The sequence below is a fragment of the Nerophis ophidion genome, linkage group LG15 (assembly GCF_033978795.1).
Source record: "Nerophis ophidion isolate RoL-2023_Sa linkage group LG15, RoL_Noph_v1.0, whole genome shotgun sequence".
Lineage (NCBI taxonomy): Eukaryota > Metazoa > Chordata > Actinopteri > Syngnathiformes > Syngnathidae > Nerophis > Nerophis ophidion.
The window spans coordinates 40167020-40189750 of NC_084625.1; the positions used below are offsets into that span (position 1 = coordinate 40167020).

Here is a 22731-nt window from a genome sequence, read left to right on the forward strand (position 1 = left end):
TAGGAATTTATTGATATCATGGGTGGCGTTGGAGGGGCTATTTTTGATGCCGATTGTGTTATTTGAATTTATTGAAATAATAAAAAAATATGCCTGTATATAAACTTTTATATATAACATTCGCCTATTATTGTAAATAGCTTTCTTATTGTATAATCCCACTGATCCAGAAACTAAGGAAAAAAAAACTTTTTATTTTGCATTTTGTTTAACTCAGCCATGTTTTCCATTACAGATACGAATGTAGAAAATGATAATTGTTACAGGCTTTAATGATGAATGTTTTATTATCCACGTCAAATCGGCCGTCTCCTCTCGTTTGCTCGCATTTTAAATGACAACAACGACTCGCACTTTTTTCGTTGCACTTTCTTCATGGAGTTTGGCGAACTGGGGGGGAAATAATTGAACTGTCGTAATCGCCGCGACTTTCTGATGAGTCCATTGTTGGCAGACTGACGCAGAGAGAGCGATGGTACTCACATCCATTGGTGGAAGTGGCGGAGGTTCCCTGCTGAGACCGAGGACGGGCTGAATCACGTATGTCTCCTAGTCCACCTTTGGCGCTTCATTAAAACTTACATGTTATTCAAAAATGGGCAAGAACAATGTCTGCAGTGGTTGGAATATGAGAGGGCAGCAAGAGCCATCGGGTTTCCTTTCAACCCGAGGTGTTTATAGCGTCATCAAGCCCTTTATTAGGTCAACAAAGCTCTGAATGCAAAGATTCTCATAACACTTAAAGTAGCGCAATATGAATTACTTTGTTTGACGTCACGTGACTTGTACGTCGACGCCGGTGACCAGCACCGGCATGTGAGGTTCATGTCCGCTCGGAAATATTAAACTTCTCATATATGTTTTACTTCAGCCGCAAAACCAAGCTGGGGTGTGGATGTCTCGTTCAGCATTCGCATCTTAATTACGCGAAATATGTCATGGTTATCATCATTTTACTGCCCACGAGTTTATAAAATTGATTGATTGATTGATGGATTTATTGAAACCTGTATTAGTAGATTGCACAGTACAATTGACCATTAAATGGTAACACACGAATACGTTTTTCAACTTGTTTAAATCGGGGTCCAAGTCCTTTTTTATTTGTATATATTAAAAAATATATTTAAAATATGCAACATTTTACATAATTACGCAAAATATATCATGTTTAAAATAATTTTACTGCCCACGAGTTTATAAAATTTAGTCATTTTTCATATTGTATTTGTATTTTTTCATTTTATAAACCTTTATTTAGAATATGCAACATTTTCATATCATAAATAAAGGTTTATAAAAATGTCAAAATGTCTAAATGTCATAATTATCATTTTACTTCCCACGTGTTTATCCAATTGAGTCCTTTTTTTATTTTTATTTATTATGTTTTTATTTTATAAACCTTTGTATTATGCAACATTTACAAAATTACACAAAATATGTCATAATTATCATCATTTTACTGCCCACGAGTTTATAAAATTTTGTCTTTTTTTTATTTATTTATTTATTATGTTTTTATTTTTATAAACCTTTATATAATGCAACATTTACATAATTACGCAAAATATGTCATAATTATCATCATTTTACTGCCCACAGCGTTTATAAAACTGAGTCCTTTTATTATTATCTATTTTTATTTTTTAAACTTTGCCAAATATGTCATATTTACAATCATTTTACTGCCCACGAGTTTATAAAATTGATTGATTGATGGATGGATTAAATGAAACTTCTATTAGTATATTGCACAGTACAGTACATATTCCGTACAATTGACCACTAAATGGTAACACACGAATAAGTTTTTCAACTTGTTTAAGTCGGGGTCCAAGTCCTTTTTTATTTGTGTATTATTAAAAAATATATTTAAAATATGCAACATTTACATAATTACGTAAAATATGTCATATTTACAATAATTTTACTGCCCACGAATTTATAAAATGGATTGTTTGAAACTTTTATGAGTAAATTAAACAGTACAGTACATATTCCGTACAATTGACCACTAAATGGTAACACCCCAATAAGTTTTTCAAATTGTTTTAGTCGGGCTCCACGTTCTTTTTAATTTAAATTTTATTTTTGAAAATAATTATACTAACGTTTATTTATAATATGCAACACTTACGTGATTACGCAAAATATGTCATATTTACAATCATTTTACTGCCAACGAGTTTATAAAATGTTGTCATTTTTCATATTTTATTTCTATTTTTTATTTTATAAACCTTTATTTAGAATATGCAACATTTTCATATCATAAATAAAGGTTTATAAAAATGTCAAAATGTCCTAATTATCATCATTTTACTTCCCACGAGTTTATCAAATTGAGTCCTTTTTTTAATTCTTATTTATTTATTATGTTTTTATTTTATAAACCTTTCAATTATGCAACATTTACAGAATTACACAAAATATGTCATAATTATCATCATTTTACTGCCCACGGGTTTATAAAATTGAGTCCTTTTTTTATTTTTATTTATTTATTGTGTTTTTATTTTTATAAACCTTTATATTATGCAACATTTACATAATTACGCAAAATATGTCATAATTATCATCATTTTAATGCCCACGCGTTTATAAAATGGAGTCCTTTTATTATTATCTATTTTTATTTTTTAAACTTTGCAAAATATGTCATATTTACAATCATTTTACTGCCCACGGGTTTATAAAATTGATTGATTGATTGATGGATTGATTGAAATTTGTTTTAGTAGATTGCACAGTACAGTACATATTCTGTACAATTGACCACTAAATGGTAACACACAAATACATTTTTCAACTTGTTTAAGTCAGGGTCCAAGTCCTTTTTTATTTGTATATATTAAAACATATATTTAAAATATGCAGCATTTACATAATTACGCAAAATATGTCGTATTTACAATAATTTTACTGCCCACGAGTTTATAAAATGGATTGATTGAAACTTTTATTAGTAGATTGCACAGTACAGTACATATTCCGTACAATTGACCACTAAATGGTAACACCCGAATAAGTATTTCAAATTGTTTTAGTCGGGGTCCACGTTCTTTTTAATTTTGATTGTATTTTTTTAAATAATTATAATAACCTTTATTTATAAAATGCAACACTTACATAATTACAAAAATATGTCATATTTACAATCATTTTACTGCCCACGAGTTTATAAAATTGAGTCATTTGTAATTTTTCATATTTTATTTGTATTTTTTATTTTATAAACCTTTATTTAGAATATGCAACATTTTCATATCATAAAGAAAGGTTTATAAAAATGTCAAAATATCAAAATGTCATAATTGTCATAATTTTACTTCCCACGAGTTTATCAAATTGAGTCTTTTTTTAATTTTTATTTATTTATTATGTTTTTATTTTATAAACCTTTTTATTATGCAACATTTACAAAATTACGCAAAATATGTCATAATTATCATAATTTTACTGCCTACGAGTTTATAAAATTGAGTCCTTTTTTTATTTTTCTTTATTTATTATGTTTTTATTTTTATAAACCTTTATATTATGCAACATTTACGTAATTACGCAAAATATGTCATAATTATCATCATTTTACTGCCCACGCGTTTATAGAATTGAGTCCTTTTATTATCATCTATTTTTATGTTCTAAACTTTGCAAAATATGTCATATTTACAATCATTTTACTGCCCACGAGTTTATAAAATTGATTGATTGATGGATGGATTAAATGAAACTTTTATTAGTAGATTGCACAGTACAGTACATATTCCGTACAATAAGTTTTTCAACTTGTTTAAGTCGGGGTCCAAGTCCTTTTTTATTCGTGTATTATTAAAAAATATATTTAAAATATGCAACATTTACATAATTACGCAAAATATGTCATATTTACAATAATTTTACTGCCCACGAGTTTATAAAATGGATTGATTGAAACTTTTATGAGTAAATTAAACAGTACAGTACATATTCCGTACAATTGACCACTAAATGGTAACACAAGAATAACTCCATGTAGTTTTTAATTTAAATTTTATTTTTTTAAATAATTATACTAACCTTTATCTATAATATGCAACACTTACATGATTACGCAAAATATGTCCATCCATCCATCCATCCATTTTCTACCGCTTATTCCCAAATATGTCATATTTACAATAATTTTACTGCCCACGAGTTTATAAAATTGAGTAATTTTTCATATTTTATTTGTATTTTTTTATTTTATAAACCTTTATTTAGAATATGCAACATTTTCACATCATAAATAAAGGTTTATATAAATGTCAAAATGTCATAATTATCATCATTTTACTGCCCACGCGTTTATAAAATTGAGTCCTTTTTTTATTGTTATGTATATTTATTTTTTAAACCTTTATTTATAATATGCACATTACCATACTTACGCAACATATGTCATATTTACAATCATTTTACTGCCCACGAGTTTATAAAATTGATTGATTGATGGATGGATTGATAGAAACTTGTATTAGTAGATTGCACAGTACAATTGACCATTAAACGGTAACACACGAATAGGTTTTTCAACTTGTTTAAGTCAGGGTCCAAGTCCTTTTTTATTTGTATATATTAAAAATATATTTAAAATATGCAACATTTACATAATTCCGCAAAATATGTAATATTTACAATAAATTTACTGCCCAGGAGTTTATAAAATTTAATAATTTTTCATATTTTATTTGTATTTTTTCATTTTATAAACCTTTATTTAGAATATGCAACATTTTCATATCATAAATAAAGGTTTATAAAAATGCCAAAATGTCTAAATGTCATAATTATCATCATTTTACTTCCCACGAGTTTATCAAATTGAGTCCTTTTTTTAATTTTTATTTATTTATGTTTTTATTTTTATAAACCTTTATATTATGCAACATTTACATAATTACGCAAAATATGTCATAATTATCATCATTTTACTGCCTACGCGTTTATAAAATTGAATCCTTTTATCATTATCTATCTTTATTTTTTAAACTTTGCAAAATATGTCATATTTACAATCATTTTACTGCCCACGAGTTTATAAACTTGATTGATTAATGGATGGACTGATTGAAACGTTTATTAGTAGATTGCACAGTACAGTACATATTCCATACAATTGACCATTAAATGGTAACACCCGAATACATTTTTCAACTTCTTTAAGTCGGGGTCCAAGTCCTTTTTTATTTGTATATATTTAAAAAAAAAACATTTATAAAGTTTTATTTAGAATATGCAACATTTACATAATTATGCAAAACATGTCATATTTACAATAATTTTACTGCCCACGAGTTTATAAAATGGATTGATTGAAACTTTTATGAGTAAATTAAACAGTACAGTACATATTCCGTACAATTGACCACTAAATGGTAACACCCGAATAAGTTTTTCAAATTGTTTTAGTCAGGGTCCACGTCCTTTTAATTTTGATTGTATTTTTTTTTAATTATACTAACCTTTTTTTTATAATATGCACCACTTACATAATTACGCAAAATATGTCATATTTACAATCATTTTACTGCCCACGAGTTTATAAAATTGAGTCATTTATCATTTTTCATATTTTATTTGTATTTTTTTATTTTATAAACCTTTATCTAGAATATGCAACATTTTCATATGATAAATAAAGGTTTATAAAAATGTCAAAATGTCAAAATGTCATAATATCATCATTTTACTTCCCACGAGTTTTTCAAATTGAGTCCTTTTTTTATTTATATTTATTTATTATGTTTTTATTTTATAAAACTTTGTATTATGCAACATTTACAAAATTACGCAAAATATGTCATAATTATCATCATTTTACTGCCCACGAGGTTATAAAATTGAGTCCTTTTTTTTTTTTTTATTTATTTATTATGTTTTTATTTTTATAAACCTTTATATTATGCAACATTTACATAATTACGCAAAATATGTCATAATTATCATCATTTTACTGCCCACGAGGTTATAAAATTGAGTTCTTTTTTTATTTTTATTTATTTATTATGTTTTTATTTTTATAAACCTTTATATTATGCAACATTTACATAATTACGCAAAATATGTCATAATTATCATCATTTTACTGCCCACGAGTTTATAAAATTTAGTCCTTTTTTTATTGTTATCTATTTTTATTTTTTAAACCTTTATTTATAATATGCTACATTACCATAATTACGCAAAATATGTCATATTTACAATCATTTTACTACCCACGAGTTTATAAAATTGATTGATTGATTGATTGATTGATGGATTGATTGAAACTTTTATTAGTAGATTGCACAGTACAGTACATATTTCGTACAATTGACCATTAAATGATAACACCCAAATAAGTTTTTCAACTTGTTTAAGTCGGGGTCCAAGTCCGTTTTTATTTGTATTTATTTAAAAAAATATTTTTATACAGCTTTATTTAAAATATGCAACATTTACATAATTACGTAAAACATGTCATATTTACAATAATTTTACTGCCCACGAGTTTATAAAATGGATTGATTGAAACTTTTATGAGTAAATTAAACAGTACAGTACATAATCCGTACAATTGACCACTAAATGGTAACACCCGAATAAGTTTTTCAAATTGTTTTAGTCAGGGTCCACGTGCTTTTTAATTTCAATTTAATTTTTTAAAATAATTATACTAACCTTTATTTATAATATGCAACACTTACATGATTACGCAAAATATCTCATATTTACAATCATTTTACTGTCCACGAGTTTAAAAAATTGAGTCATTTTTTTATATTTTATTTTTATTTTTTTATTTTACAAACCTTTATTTATAATATGCAACATTTACATAACTACGCAAAATGTCATAATTATCATCATCATTTTACTTCCCACGAGTTTATAAAATTGAGTCCTTTTTTATTTGTATTTATTAATTATGTTTTTATTTTAAAAACCTTTATATTATGCAATATTTACATAATTACGCAAAATATGTCATAATTATCATCATTTTACTGCCCACGAGTTTATAAAATTGAGTCCTTTTCTATTTTTTATTTTTTATTTTATAAACCTTTATTTACAATATGCAACATTTACATAATCACGCAAAATATCTCATATTTACAATTATTTTACTACCCACGAGATCATGAAATTGATTCCTTTTTTATATTTTATTTTTTTAATTTTATAAACCTTTATATATAATGTGCAGTATTTACATAATTTCGCAAAATGTCATAATTATCATCATTTTACTTCCCACGAGTTTATAAAATTGAGTCCTTTTTTATTTTTATTTATTATGTTTTTATTTTATAAACCTTTATATTATTCAACATTTACATAAGTACGCAAAATATGCCAAAATTAGCATCATTTTACTACCCACGAGTTTATAAAATTGAGTCCTTATTTATTGTTATTTATTCTTATTTTATAAACCTTTATTTATAATACGCTACATTTACATAATTACGCAAAATATGTCATATTTACAATCATTTTACTGCCCACGACTTTATAAAATTGATTCCTTTTTTTATATTTTATTTTTTAAATTTTATAAACCTTTATTTATAATATGCAACATTTACATAATTTCGCAAAATGTCATAATTATCATCATATTACTTCCCACGAGTTTATAAAATTGAGTCCTCTTTTATTTTTGTTTATTATGTTTTTATCTAATAAACCTTTATATTATGCAACATTTACATAATTACGCAAAATATGCCATAATTATCATCATTTTACTGCCCACGTGTTTATAAAATTGAGTCCTTTTTTATTGTTATTTATTCTTATTTTATAAACCTTTATTTCTAATACGCTACATTTACATAATTACACAAAATATGTCACATTTACAATAATTTTACTGCCCACGAGTTTATAAAATTGAGTCCTTTTTTTATATTTTATTTTTTTATTTTATAAACCTATATTTATAATATGCAACATTTATATAACTACGCAAAATGTCATAGTTATCATTTTACTTCCCACGAGTTTATAAAATTTAGTCATTTTTTTATTTTTATTTATTATTTATTATTTTATAAACCTTTATAGTATGCAAAATTTACATAATTACGTCAAATATGTCATAATTATCATCATTTTACTGCCCATGAGTTTATAAAAATTGAGTCCTTTTTATTTATATTTGTTTTTATTTTATAAACCTTTATATTACGCAACATTTACATAACTCCGCTAAATATGTCATAATTATCATCATTTTACCGCCACGAGTTTATAAAAATTGAGTCCTTTTGCATTTGTATTTATTATGTTTTATTTTATAAACCTTTATGTTATGCAACATTTACATACTTACGCAAACAATGTCATAATTATCATCATTTTACTGCCCACAAGCTTATAAAATTGAGTCCTTTTTTATTGTTATTTATTTATTTTTATCTTATAAACCTTTGTTTAAAATATGCAACATTTTACACAAAATCAATAAATAACAATAATCAAAACAAGTACAGAAATAGTACAAAAACCACTACAAAACAGCTCCAGGAGGTTGTAAACTCAATAAAGCACCGTATTTCCATATAGTATGCGCCTGCCTTGAATTACTGCCGGGTCAAACTCGCTTCCCAAAATAATTACCGCATGCTTAGTATTACCGCTCGGTCAAACTTGTGATGTCACGAGTGACACTTCCCAGGTCATCATTTTCAAAATGGAGGAAGCTGATTTCAATACCGGTAATTTGAAATCACATAAAGGGAAGAAGATTAGGAGCTATTCAGTAGGATTCAAGGTCCAAGCTTACATCACACTCAATTTTTTACTGCATACCTTTGGTAAGTGCCGGAGTGAGAAGAGGTTTTAAAATAATTAGCGCATGCTTACTTTTACTGCATGCCTTTGGCAATATATATATATATATATATATATATATATATATATATATATATATATATATATATATATATATATATATATATATATATATATATATATGTGTGTAAAATGTTCCGTAAATAATCCAAATATGGAACACAGCATCTTAGTTTTAAAAGCTTTTTGGTTGTTAAGAGGTAGAAAGCGTTTTAAAGTAGAGTTCTAATTTTTTTTAAAGGCACACAAAAAACAGGTCCGGTATTGACAAACTTACATTTATGATTATAAAACTTAGCCAATACTATAATGAGGTTGTTTTCTTTTTTTTTTTTTAATATTCAGTGTAAATCCAAATAGCATAAATTTGTCACGAACATTGTCCAGGGTGAAAAGACAGATTCAAAATGCCGCCCTTTATTCAATTGTTGTGGATGACCGTGACGTATGACGCGGATGAGGATCAACTCGCTGGAGCCATGTGTCGATTGTATCGATACCAAGGACAGCAGTAAAATCAGCTCGATTGGTATTTCTCAGTCCTTGCGTGTGTTTATTTTCAAGTGTAGTTCATATTGTTGATGACTCAAGGACAGTCGCTATCCGTATCATTTGCAGCACAATGGCCGCTTGGGGCGGCAGTGTCTGCTGCGCATGTGTCGGCGAAGAAGACTGTTGCTATGGTAACGACCACGTCCTCTTTTGCGGCTAAAGCGTAAGCTAGTTCGCTACATACGACAGCAACTTTATTTTGTTCCAACACGACAAGACGCCACAAAAGGTATCTATTTAGTTTCGTAGTGTTCCGGTGATTAAGTGTTTACGTTTTTGGTGAATGCTAAGCTAACGTCACTGACGACGTTTATGGAACCACGCACGTCGTGAGAGGAGGTCAACGAGAGTCCACACTCTATATTTATTTATAGAATATCTTCCCATTGTTCCATTTTTTCACCAGTTGACAATGGCAATTAAAATGCGTCAAAACCCATGTCGCCTGCGTCAATAACTTAACAGTAGTTAAGAATCGCCGCCACTGTATTTTGAATATGATGCAAATGCAGAGAACCCTGCACTATTAAGACATTTTCCTGATTTGCTTCGACGAAAGTAGGTACGATTTAAATTGAATACTCCGTAAGGGACAAGCGGTAGAAATGGATGGATAAACAACCTGGATGAGTTTCCCCCCTCCCAAACCCTAACTTTTACAAATATCTCTAAACTTGACCCAATCGTTTGTGCTGCAAAAATGTTAGGGTTTTTAAGTTATGAACGTGTTATGGTTTTTATACATCAAATGTATTGTCATTCATAACGAGCCCACCAACCATGTTAAAATCTCCCCAAACTTGTCCCCATTGTTTGTGCTATGTTTGGGCTGAAAAATGTTTTGGTTTAACTATTACGGTTGTTTTTCATTTAACGTTTTATGATTCATAACCAGTACCCCACACCTTCTGAAAATGTACCTAAACCAGTCCCAGTCTTTTGTGCTGTAACATTTTTTGGTGTATCTATTACAGTTTTTAGGTTATTAACAAATTATCAATAATAAGCCGTTTCAAAACGTTAAGAACTTAAAAACTATAACAGTTAGACCACACTTGAGCAAATTAAGGCCCGGGGGCCGAATGCGGCCCCTTAAAGCTTTTCAATCCGGCCCCTAGTCGCTAGCCGTGTTAAGAATAACCTCCACTGTATTTTGAATGTAGGTACGAATGTGATGCAAATGCAGCGACCTCAGAGAAACCTGCACTAGTAGACATTTCCCTGATTTAATAATGAATAATAATAATGAGGTACGCTACATACGCTACATTGTAATGCTCTTTACATTTGTTAAAATCTCAAAGTACTACAAAGTACTACAAACATCCATCCATCCATTTATTTTCTAGCTCTTGTACCTTTTGGGATCACATGGGGTGCTGGAGCAAATCAACAAAACAAAAAAAAAAGGTAAAAATTGAAAGTTAGAATATATAATATAAAAAAAAAGTAGAAATAAAAACACAAGATAAACACAAAATAAAACATGGAAACATAGATAAAATAGAAATAAAACATGAAAGCACTGGATAAAAACATTGATGAAAGTAGGTATGATTAAAATTGTAATACCCCCTATTGCAGGGGTAGGGAACCTATAGCTCTCGAGCCAGATGTGGCTCTTTTGATAACTGCATCTGACTCTCGGATAAATCTTAGCTGACATTGCTTAACACGAGAAGTAATGAATAATTCTGCTGATAATCCATCCATCCATCCATTTCCTACCGCTTGTCCCGTTCGGATCGCGGGGTTGCTGGAGCCTATCTCAGCTGCATTCACACTGTTAAAAATAACGTTCAAAATATAAAACATTCTCATGCATTTTAATCAATCCATCCGCTTTTTAGAAGTCGCATTCATGGAAAGAAGTATTTTATTTATTACCGGTTAGCTTCAGAATAACAGTGTTATTTAAAAAGAACAAGAGACTTATTATACTCTAAAAATGTTGTTCTTACTTAAAAATGCACACATTTAGTTGTATTCAGAGTTAAAAAAATATTATGTGGCTCTCACTGAAATACATTTAAAAATATTTGGCTTTCATGGCTCTCTCAGCCAAAAAGGTTCCCGACCCCTGCCCTATGGTGTAACAAAATGAGCAACTGTTAAGATATGCGTTCCCTAGAAACTATTGTTTGTGTTACAACAGGGACATTATTCAGTGATGCACCGGAAAGGGAGTAGAGCTTGCGATGTTCTGCAATGAACGTGTCTGCTGAAGTTGCATAATAAAATACGGCCCAGTTTGGTCTAAATCATAAATTCTCTAGTCTGTGTGTGATAGAGAACAGAATTTACCATAAGGGACAAGCGGTAGAAAATTGGATGGATGGATAAACAACCTGTGTGAAGTTTGCCCACCCCCACCTTTTCCAAATACCTCTAAACTTGACCCAATTGTTTGTGCTACGTTTATGCTGCGAAAATGTTAATTTGTGCCGTTAGGGTTTTTAAGTTATTAACCTGTTACGGTTTTTATACATTAAATGTGTTATTATTCATAACGAGCCCACCAACCATGTTAAAATCTCCCCAAAATGTGCTGTGTTTGGGTAGTAAAATGATTTGGTTTAATTAGTAATGTTTTTTTTTCTTCCATTTAACGTTTTATGATTCATAACCAGTCTCCCACACCTTCTCAAAATCTCCCCAAACCAGTCCCAATCGTTTGTGCTGCAACCTTTTTTGGTCTATCTATTAGAGTTTTTAAATTATTAACAATGATATCAATAATTATCAATAATAAGACTCTCCAAAATATTGATAACCTAAAAACTATAATAATTAGACCAGACCTGGGCAAATCAAAGCCCGTTAAACTTTTCAATCTGGCCCGCCGGACATTCCTAAATAATATTTTTTAGATCTTTGAGATGGAAACTGTAGCTGCCATTATGATGTGCAGTGATGTTTTCATATGACCGAAAGTCTTGAACTATACAAAGTATTTCAATGGTTGGAATCTGCGCTTTTGCATGATGTACTAGTTACTATGGTAATCTAATTAGTTACTATGGTAATCTAAGTCACAGGAGCTCAGACGAGGCACCAAGCAGTGTGGGTGGGAAGTGTTTCCACAGAGTGTTTCCATTGCGGCCATCCTAAAATGTGGTTGTCAGGGACAGACGCGGAAGGAGAATTTTTCAACAAAATTTGAAAGCTTAGTGATATATCAGATTGTAGTTGTTTTTTGTTTTTTTTACTCTTAGCGTTCCTATTTTGCTGTGTTAGTTGCATTTTGTTTGAGTTTCAATTGATTGTAAAATGTGTCGATCAAGAGGGGGTGTGACGCTCATATGTTGTCAATATTCAGTGTTTTATCGTTCATAGTTAATATTGTAAATCCCACTTTCATTATTTTTATGTACATTCTGGGTGTCTCATTTAGTAAAAAAATAAAAAATTCCATTCCGTTTTTTAGGCGGTCCGTCATAACGTTTTTAGCATTCAATCAGACATTATTGTGAAGTTTTTGTATTGGTGTTCCTAAAAATAGATATACCGGCCCCCATACACATTTCTAGTTATGATTAATAACGCATAAATTATATGTTAATAACATAAAACGAAAATTATTTGCAGCACAAACGACTTAAACAGGTTTGGGGTGATTCGGTCAAGACGAGAGGGCTAATGACATGATGTTACTAGTCAGAAAATGTTTTCTAGAATAACTTAAAAACCCTAATGGCTCAAACAAAACATTTTGCAGCCAAACAAATGGAGATTTGGACAAAGGGGGGGTCAACTTCACACGGTGCACGTATAGCAGAAGAAGCGTGTTTTAATGTTGCTAGTTGGAGAGACTTACTTATAGATTTGTGCTTTGGCTATTGTTCCATCATCGGCGGTCACTTGAACGAGGATGACGATCCTCCTGATAGGGGTGTATCCCTTTATGGAGGATGCCTGTGCGTGACTTTGTTTAATGTGGGGAGACTGGTGCACCGACAGTCACCACACGATCCTTGACAGAATCGGGTCAGGGACCAGTGGTATGGAGTCCAAGACGACAGGGGACCGTTTTCTGCTGCAGCCTTTTTTCCGCCATCGCAGCTGTTGTGGTAGTTTTTAAATCTACCGTCTTCCGCCTGCTCCGCCGTTGAGGTCTATTGTTTGCACCTACGGGAACTTAACTTTAACATTTTCCTAAATTTGGTGTGAGTTCTTAAATGTATGCTTGTCGTTATTTTTTAACTCGACCTACATTTTTGTGTAGTAATAACGACATGTGAAAATGGCACCTTTCAAAGACCATAAAATCCAGCAATCACATAAACGCTGCAGGTTTAAAGACAAAGGAAAAACTCCCACACACTCCCAAAACAACTGCATCAAGAGAAATGCTACAACCTTACTGAAGTAAGCCAGGTTGCCAAGGAAACCGTTTTTAAAGACTTTTACAATATTGTACAGCTATGGATTTTTATGGTCTAGTGTTTAAAAATGACAAAGGAAAATGTTCCTTCTTATTTCTACCAACTATCCTCTGAGAATTATGCTCATGTCTTTAAAAACTGATATCCTTCGATCTGGTTCCCCTGGTCGCCTGGTTACCTCTCTGTTTTCCCGGTTAACTTCCCATTTTTCGAGCTAAATTCCTGGGAGCCTGGTTTACTTCCTGGTCGCCGGTGTAACTTTCTTGGTAGTGTGGCTAAATTCAGCTGTTTGCCTGGTTAATGTCCTGTTTTTCTGGCTAACTTTCTCTTTTTCTGGCTAACGTCCTGGTTGCCTGGCTAATAATTTCCTGTTTTTCTGGCTAACTTTCTCTTTTTACGGCTTACGTCCTGGTTGCCTGGCTAACTTCCTGTTCGCCTGGTTAACTTTCTGGTCTTTTGATTGATTGATTGATACTTTTATTAGTAGATTGCACAGTTCAGTACACATTCCGTTTAATTGACCACTAAATGGTAACACCCGAATAAGTTTTTCAACTTGTTTAAGTCGGGGTCCATGTTAATCAATTCATGGTACAAATACTATATACTATCAGCATAATACAGTCATCACACAGGTTAATCATCATAGTATATACATTTAATTATTTACATTATTTACAATCTGGGGGGTAGGGATGAGGAGCTTTGGTTGATATCAGTACTTCAGTCATCAACAATTGCATCAACAGAGAAATGGACATTGAAACAGTGTAGGTCTTACTTGGTAGGATATGTACAGCCAGCAGAGAACATAGTGAGTTGATATAGCATAAGAGCATGTAAATACATTAGAAGTACATTTGATTATTTACATTAGGTTATTTATAATACGGGGAGATGGAATGTGAATGGAGGAGGGTATCAGTAAAGGGTTGAAGTTGCCTGAAGGTGTTGTTTTAGAGAGGGTTTGAAGGAATATAGAGATGCACTTACTTTTATACATTTTGGGAGTGCATTCCACATTAATGTGGCATAGAAAGAGAATGAGTTAAGACCTTTTTTAGATCGGAATCTGGGTTTAACGTGGTTTGTGGAGCTCGCCCTGGTGTTGTGGTTATGGCAATTTTTTTCTGGCTAATTTCCTGGTTACTTCTTGGTAACCTGCTTAACTTTTTATTTTCCTGGGTAACGTCCTGATTGCCTAGATTGCTTTTTGGTTAATTTACTGGAAGCTTGGATGAAGGACTCCGGCTTATTAGTGATTCCCAAAGCCCAAAAAAAGTGTGCGGGCTATAGACCGTTTTCCTTTCTGGCTCCAGTACTCTGGAATGCCCTCCCGGTAACAGTTTGAAATGCCACCTCAGTAGAAGCATTTAAGTCTCACCTTAGAACTCATTTGTATACTCTAGCCTTTAAATAGACTCCCTTTTTAGACCAGTTGATCTGCCGTTTCTTTTCTTTTTCTCCTATGTCCCACTCTCCCTTGTGGAGGGGGTCCAGTCCGATCCGGTGGCCATGTACTGCTTGCCTGTGTATCGGCTGGGGACATCGCTGCGCTGCTGATCCGCCTCCGCTTGGGATGGTTTCCTGCTGGCTCCGCTGTGAACGGGACTCTCGCTGCTGTGTTGGATCCGCTTTGGACTGGACTCTCGCGACTGTGTTGGATCCATTATGGATTGAACTTTCACAGTATCATGTTAGACCCGCTCGACATCCATTGCTTTCCTCCTCTCCAAGGTTCTCATAGTCATCATTGTCACCGACGTCCCACTTGGTCATCATTGTCACCGACGTCCCACTGGGTGTGAGTTTTCCTTGCCCTTATGTGGGCCTACCGAGGATGTCGTAGTGGTTCGTGTTGGTGTTTGTGCAGCCCTTTGAGACACTAGTGATTTAGGGCTATATAAGTAAACATCGATTGATTGATTAATTCTGTTTTTCTGGCTAACTTCCCTGGTAGCTGGGTTCACGTCCTTGTTGCCTGAGTAATTTTCTGTTGCCATGGCTAATGTCTTGGTTTCTGCAGTAACTTTCTTTCCGGCTAGCTAATGTCCTGGTTTCCTGGTTAACTTTAGTTTTGTTCTGTGAAGTTGTTCTTTTCAGCCTTTGCACATTCATTCGGATTTGGGAATATAGAGTTAATCTGGAAAGTATTCACAGTGCTTCACTTTTTACACATTTTGTCATCTTACAGCCTAATTAGACAAGACCCCATAATGACAATGTGAAAAGTGTTCTTTTTTAATTTTCCAAACTAATGAAAACTAAAAAGGCACATGTAAATAAGTTTTTACAGCCTTTGTTGATGCACCTTTGGTATTATATATACATACATTTTCATAACATGGTCACTACTGCCTAGTTTCTCTTGTTATATTCTAATTTTTACTGTTATATTTTCCTTTTGAATACTAAGTCTTTTTGAATACGATACCCCAAGCCTTTTTGAATATGAAGTCTTTCTGAATACAATACCACAAGCTTGGCACACTTATCCTTGGGCAGTTTTCCCATTCCTCTTTGCAGCACCTCTCAAGCTCTATTAGGTTGGATGAGAAGTGTTGGTTTTCCTTCAGGTTGCCTCTGTACATTGCTGCATTCATCGTTCCCTCTATCCCAAAAATATTAAAAACACCTCCTTGGGTATGACGTTTATTTCTACCTCACTGTATTGTCATTAAAAATGATACCTGTAATAAAGACACTAACAAAATGTAGACTTTCAGTGTAGTATTTTAAGTTTACTAAAATATTTACATTATATATATATATATATATATATGTATATGCATATGTGTGTGTGTATATATATATATATATATATATATATATATATATGTATATGCATATGTGTGTGTGTGTGTATATATATATATATATATATATATATATATATACAAACCCTGTTTCTATATGAGTTGGAAAATTAAGTTAGATGTAAATATAAACGGAATACAATGATTTGCAAATCATTTTCAATCCATATTCAGTTGAATATGCTACAAAGACAACGTATTTAATGTTCAAACTGATAAAGGAATGCTCATCAAACACTTATATGGAACATCCCACAGGTGTGCAGGCTAATTGGGAACAGTTGGGTGCCATGATTGGGTATAAAAGCAGCTTCCATGAAATGCTAAATAATTCACAAACAATGATGGGGTGAGGGTCACCACTTTGTAAGCAAATTGTCAAACAGTTTTAGAACATTTCTTGACGAGCTATTGCAAGGAATTTAGGAATTTTACCATCTACATTCCGTAAAATCATCAAAAAGTTCAGAGAATCTGGAGAAATCACTGCACGCAAGGGAAGACATTACAGACCTTTGATTCCTCAGGCGGTACTGCATTAAAAACCGACATCAGTGTGTAAAGGATATCCCCACATGGGCTCGGGAACACTTCATAAAACCACTGTCAGTAACTACATTTGGTCGATACATCTGTAAGTGCAAGTTAAAACTCTACTATGCAAAGCCAAACCCATTTATCAACAATATCCTGAAACGCCGCCTGCTTGGCTGGGCCCGAACTCACCTAAGATGGATTAAAGCAAAGTGGAAAGGTGTGCTGTGGTCTGACGAGTCCACATTTCAAATTATATTTGGAAACAGAGGACATGGTGTCCTCCAGAACAAAGAGGAAAATAACCACTCAGATTGTTATAGGCGCAAAGTTCAAAAGCCAGCATCTGTGATGGTACGGGGGTGTATTAGTGCCCAAGGCATGGGTAACTTACACATCTGTGAAGGCCCCATTAATGCTGAAAGTTACATACAGGTTTTGGAGCAACATATGTTGTCATCCAAGCAGCGTTATGGACACCCCTGCTTATTTCAGCAAGACAAGTGTTATAACAGCGTGGCATCGTAAAAAAAGAGTGCAGGTACTTTCCTGGCCCGCCTGCAGTCCAGAAATGTGTGGCGCATTATGAAGCGTAAAATACGACAGCGGAGACCCCGAACTGTTGAACGACTGAAGCTCTACATAAAACAAGAATAGGAAAGAATTCCACTTTCAAAGCTTCACCAATTAGTTTCCTCAGTTCCCAAACTTTTATTGAGTGTTGTTAAAAGAAAAGGTGATGTAACACAGTGGTGAACATGTCTTTTCCCAACTACTTTGGCACGTGTTGCAGCCATGAAATCCTAAATTAATTATTATTTGCAAAAAAAATAAAGTTTATGAGTCTGAACATCAAATATCTTGTCTTTGTAGTGCATCCAATTGAATATGGGTTGAAAAGGATTTGCAATTCATTGTCTTCTGTTTATATTTACAAAGTAGTTGGGAAAGGGCGTGTTCACCACTGTGTTATATCACCTTTTCTTTTAACAACACTCAATAAACGTTTGGGAACTGAGGAAACTAAATGTTGAAGCTTTGAAAGTGGAATTCTTTCCCATTCTTGTTTTATGTAGAGCTTCAGTCGTTCAACAGTTCGGGTCTCCGCTGTCGTATTTTACGCTTCATAATGTGCCACACATTTTCGATGGGAGACTGGTCTGGACTGCAGGCGGGCCAGGAAAGTACCCGCACTCTTTTTTTTTTACCAAGCAACGCTGTTGTAACACTTGCTGAATGTGGCTTGGCATTGTCTGGCTGAATTAAGCAGGGGCGTCCATAAAAAAGACGGCGCTTAGATGGCAGCATATGTTGTTCCAAAACCTGTATTTACCTTTCAGCATTAATGGTAGCTTCACAGATGTGTAAGTTACCCATGCTTTGGGCACTAATGCACCCCCATACAATCAGATGCTGGTTTTTGAACTTTGTGTCGATAACAGTCTGGATGGTTCGCTTCCCCTTTGGTCCGGATGACATATTTCTAAAAACAATTTGAAATGTGGACTCGTCAGACCACAGAACACTTTTCCACTTTGCATCAGTCCATCTTAGATGATCTCGGGCCCAGAGAAGCAGGCGGCGTTTCTGGATGTTGTTGATAAATGGCTTTTGCTTTGCATAGTAGAGCTTTAACTTGCACTTACAGATGTAGCGACCAACTGTATTTAGTGACAGTGGTTTTCTGAAGTGTTCCTGAGCCCATGTGGTGATATCCTTAGAGATTGATGTCGGTTGTTGATACAGTGCCGTCTGAGGGATCGAAGGTCACAGTCATTCAATGTTGGTTTCCGGCCAAGCCGCTTACATGGAGGGATTTCTCCAGATTCTCTGAACCTTTTGATGATATTATGGACCATAGATCAGAATCAGATCAGAATCAGAATCATTTTATTTGTCCGTTCCAACATGTACAAGACACATCAGAACTGAAATTACATTTTCGGCACAGTCCCGCTAAGAGCAGACATACGTTACAGGAGGGGCGGGGACAAGACGAGACCGCCGAAGGATCAGCCGGTTACAGCGCTCCTTAAAAAGATAAGAAAAGGGTGACATTAGGAAAGGGGGGGGGAGTAAACAAAATATCAGTCCAAGGCTAGACCCTCAGCAGAGGTCTAGTCTGAGTCCAAGGAAAAAACCTCACATAGCATGGCACACATTAAACATACATATATCACACCAACTTGCAACAGAGGGAGGGTTGGGTTTGCGCAGGCCCGCTGTTCGCTCTGTCGCGCCGCTCGGCCATTTCACAACCCCATGGAGATAAGCGTTGGTGAGGGTGTTGATTTAAGGGTCGGGGTCATGTGTGTGCGTATGCCCAATTAACTCGGGAGAGGTGAAGTGTTTTTTTATGGCTGTGGCCGATAAAGTTCGGCTACAGATTTTGTTGACAAAAAGGAAGGTCAAAAGCATCTATCTTTGAGAAGTCTTCTTCGGGAGATTTTCTTCAGAACAGCCTGCTCCTTGCCAAGGCCATTCAGGGAGTCCAAATCGTAGATAAAAAGTTATTTTCCTTCGAGAAGACAAAATATTGACTTGTCTTCTCTGCTTGTCCATGCTGGACCTCTTTTACTTCCAATTAATTATTCCTTCTCTGCAAACTTTTCCAAGATGAGATCCATTTTGCGATTCAACTCAGAAATCGCACAAGTCTGTGTTCCCACAGCCCGACCCAATCCTTCCAATGCGTTGAACAGCCGTTGGGCCCCTTGAGTGGCTGCCATCGTCTTCCGAATTTGTCGATACACCAGAGCAATGCCCAGCCCAATCAGCAAGTGCCCCGTGATCACAGATCCAAATAGGTAGATGTCTTCGACGTCCTCGATGGAAAGAGCTGAGAGGCACATGATCCTCCATGAGTTCCAGGAGTCCCGCACGTAACCCGCAGCGATGGTTCCATCAGGGCAGCCAGGCTCCCCCGAACCTCTTTTTCTTGTCGAAAAGACTGTGTCAATAGCGTCAAGAGTCCAGCTGATCATATCCATATTGAAATTTGGATTAGAGGACAGCGCAAAGAAAGAGGCTTTTAAAAAGTTCAGACAAGGACAAAGACAAAGAGAGCAAGCAGGGAAGGAGGGAACGGAGAATGCGACCGCCCTCACCAGAGGCTAGGATGTTGAAATCCCTAAGTTTTTTGCAATTGCACTTTGAGAAACGTTGTTCTTAAACTCTTTGACTATTTGCTCACGCAGTTGTGGACAAAGGGGTGTACCTCGCCCCATCCTTTCTTGTGAAAGACTGAGCATTTTTTGTGAAGCTGTTTTTATACCCAATCATGGCACCCACCTGTTCCCAATTAGCCTGCACACCTGTGGGATGTTCCAAATAAGTGTTTAATGAGCATTCCTCAACTTTATCAGTATTTATTGTCACCTTTACCAACTTCTTTGTCACGTGTTGCTGGCATCAAATTTTAAATTGAATGATTATTTGTAATTTTTTTTTTTTTATCTGTTTGAACATCATAAAAGGTGTCTTTGTAGCATATCCAACTGAATATGGGTTTAAAATGATTTGCAAATCATTGTATTCCGTTTATATTTACATCCAACACATTTTCCCAACTCATACGGAAACAGGGTTTGTATATATATATATTTGTAAACTTAAAATACTACACTGGAAGTGTACATTTTGTTATCGTCTTTATTACATGTACGCGACTCCAAAAGGGACAAGTGGTAGAAAATGGATGGATGATGGATGTGTGTATGTATATATATAAAAAACACAGAGTCTATTTATTCCCTAGAAGCCTGTTTCCCAATTTTCCCTGTCAAAATATTAGCAAAACCCCTCACTGGAAAGCATAGCAATAGAACAAGTAACCACAACAGTGTCTATGATCCTGGGATAACTCTTTGGGATGTCTTCTGGGTTCTCCACTGCAGATACAAAACCACTACAATAGATTTCCTTCAAGGTTGATTGAATCAGTTACTTTTCCCTTTGCCGTGGGTTTGACTTAGTTTTTTGTTCACAGGTTTCCACATCATGGCAAGTCAACGGCCTCCTTCCAGCATGGGTCGACCAATGAGCCGTGCAGGATCAGCAGTCCCCGGAACCGGAAGACCATTGACAGCTGTCCGACCTCCTCCTACAGCTATACGCGTACCCACTGGGGTAAGCCATTTGTGGGATGGCATTTTTATTACTTTACAATGGGACTGTCTGTAGATAGCGTCATAACTCTTCTTTTTAATACACAACATACTATACATAATCATATGACAAACATACAATGACATGGACATTATCTTTAAAATCAGCACACACTCACATCAAGCCTAGGAAACATCATGAATGTTTTTCTTAATCTCTTGTGCACAAGCATCTACTGTTGCACAAAATTAAACTAACCCGTAAATCCAAAATGTCATGATCTGTTGTTAAATGAGGTTAAAACCAGAGATACTGTGGCACATTTATCCAGCCACATAATCTTTTGCGCCATGTCCATTAATACAAATCAGTAGGTGTGTCTTAGAATTAGGGGTGTCACGATACAACGTTTTCACTTTCGATAAGGCCAGTAACGGGGTGGGAGTGGAGCTGGACTCTTTGGCGGTGGTGTCAGAGAGGAGAAGTCTAGCAAAACTCCTAGCCATTATGGACAACACCTCCCACCTACTACACTCGGACTTTGCGGAGAGAATGAGCACGTTCAGTGGAAGGCTCAGACTCCCTAAATGAAACACGGAACGACACAGGAGGTCCTTCATACCGACAGCCATCCGACTGTATAATGCATATGTTCCTTCTTGACTGCACTTAAATGTAGAATATATGTAGAATATATTTATACTATTCATATATTATATATATATAATATATGTTATATATTATGTATTATTATTATTGTCTATTGTGAGTGAACTGTGGTGCGGAATTTCCCCCAGGGATCAATAAAGTACTTTCTATTCTATTCTATTCTATTCTATTCTATGATATACTGACACTGATGCCTTATGTGTTGAATTGCTTGAAAATACTAAACATTATTTTCATAGAGGTCAAGGTCCTATACTGATCATGATCTGATGTATCAGCAGGCATAATACTTACCATTTACTTATTTTGTAGTGTTGACTATTAGAAAATATTGATGAAGTGATTTGTTGTTGTGATTGCTGAACTGGATCATGGCAAGGCTGAATGGAAGTGCTTGAGCTGAGTCTTGATTAGACTGTATAAATTTAGTGTTGTGATTTTACATCCATCTAGCCAGTTTTTACTGCTTGTCCCTTTCGGGGTCGCGGAGGGTTGGGGGTGGCAGGCAAAAAAGTTGGTCAACTTTGACATTTAAGTTAGACCCAGAGATGGCGAGAAAGACACAAAAAGACACTTTTTTTTTTTTACCTAAGTAAGAACTATGGTAAATTCCTAATCTAAACGGGAAGAACTGTACAAAACCCAAAACCAGTGAAGTTGGTAAATTGTTTAAATCGTAAATAAAAACTGAATACAATGATTTGCGAATTCTTTTTAATCTAATTGAATATACTGAATAGACAAGATACGTAACGTTCGAACTGGTAGACACTATTTTTGCAAATGTAAGCTCATTTGGA

At 33.9% G+C, this 22731-nt stretch overlaps 1 protein-coding gene across 2 annotated transcripts in view; it reads left to right on the forward strand.

The window, feature by feature from the left end:
- Positions 1-411: 411 nt before the first annotated feature.
- Positions 412-22731, forward strand: part of ift74 (intraflagellar transport 74) — an 80935-nt gene continuing 58615 nt past the window's right edge. Inside the window, exons 1-2 of one of the 2 annotated variants that reach the window (XM_061922171.1) lie at positions 412-540; positions 21144-21283. In XM_061922171.1, the coding sequence (XP_061778155.1) occupies positions 21155-21283 (129 nt within the window). In that variant the 5' untranslated portion in view covers positions 412-540; positions 21144-21154. Of the gene's footprint in view, positions 541-9448; positions 9650-21143; positions 21284-22731 lie in introns of those variants that run through there. The other variant, XM_061922169.1, reaches the window with a different exon arrangement.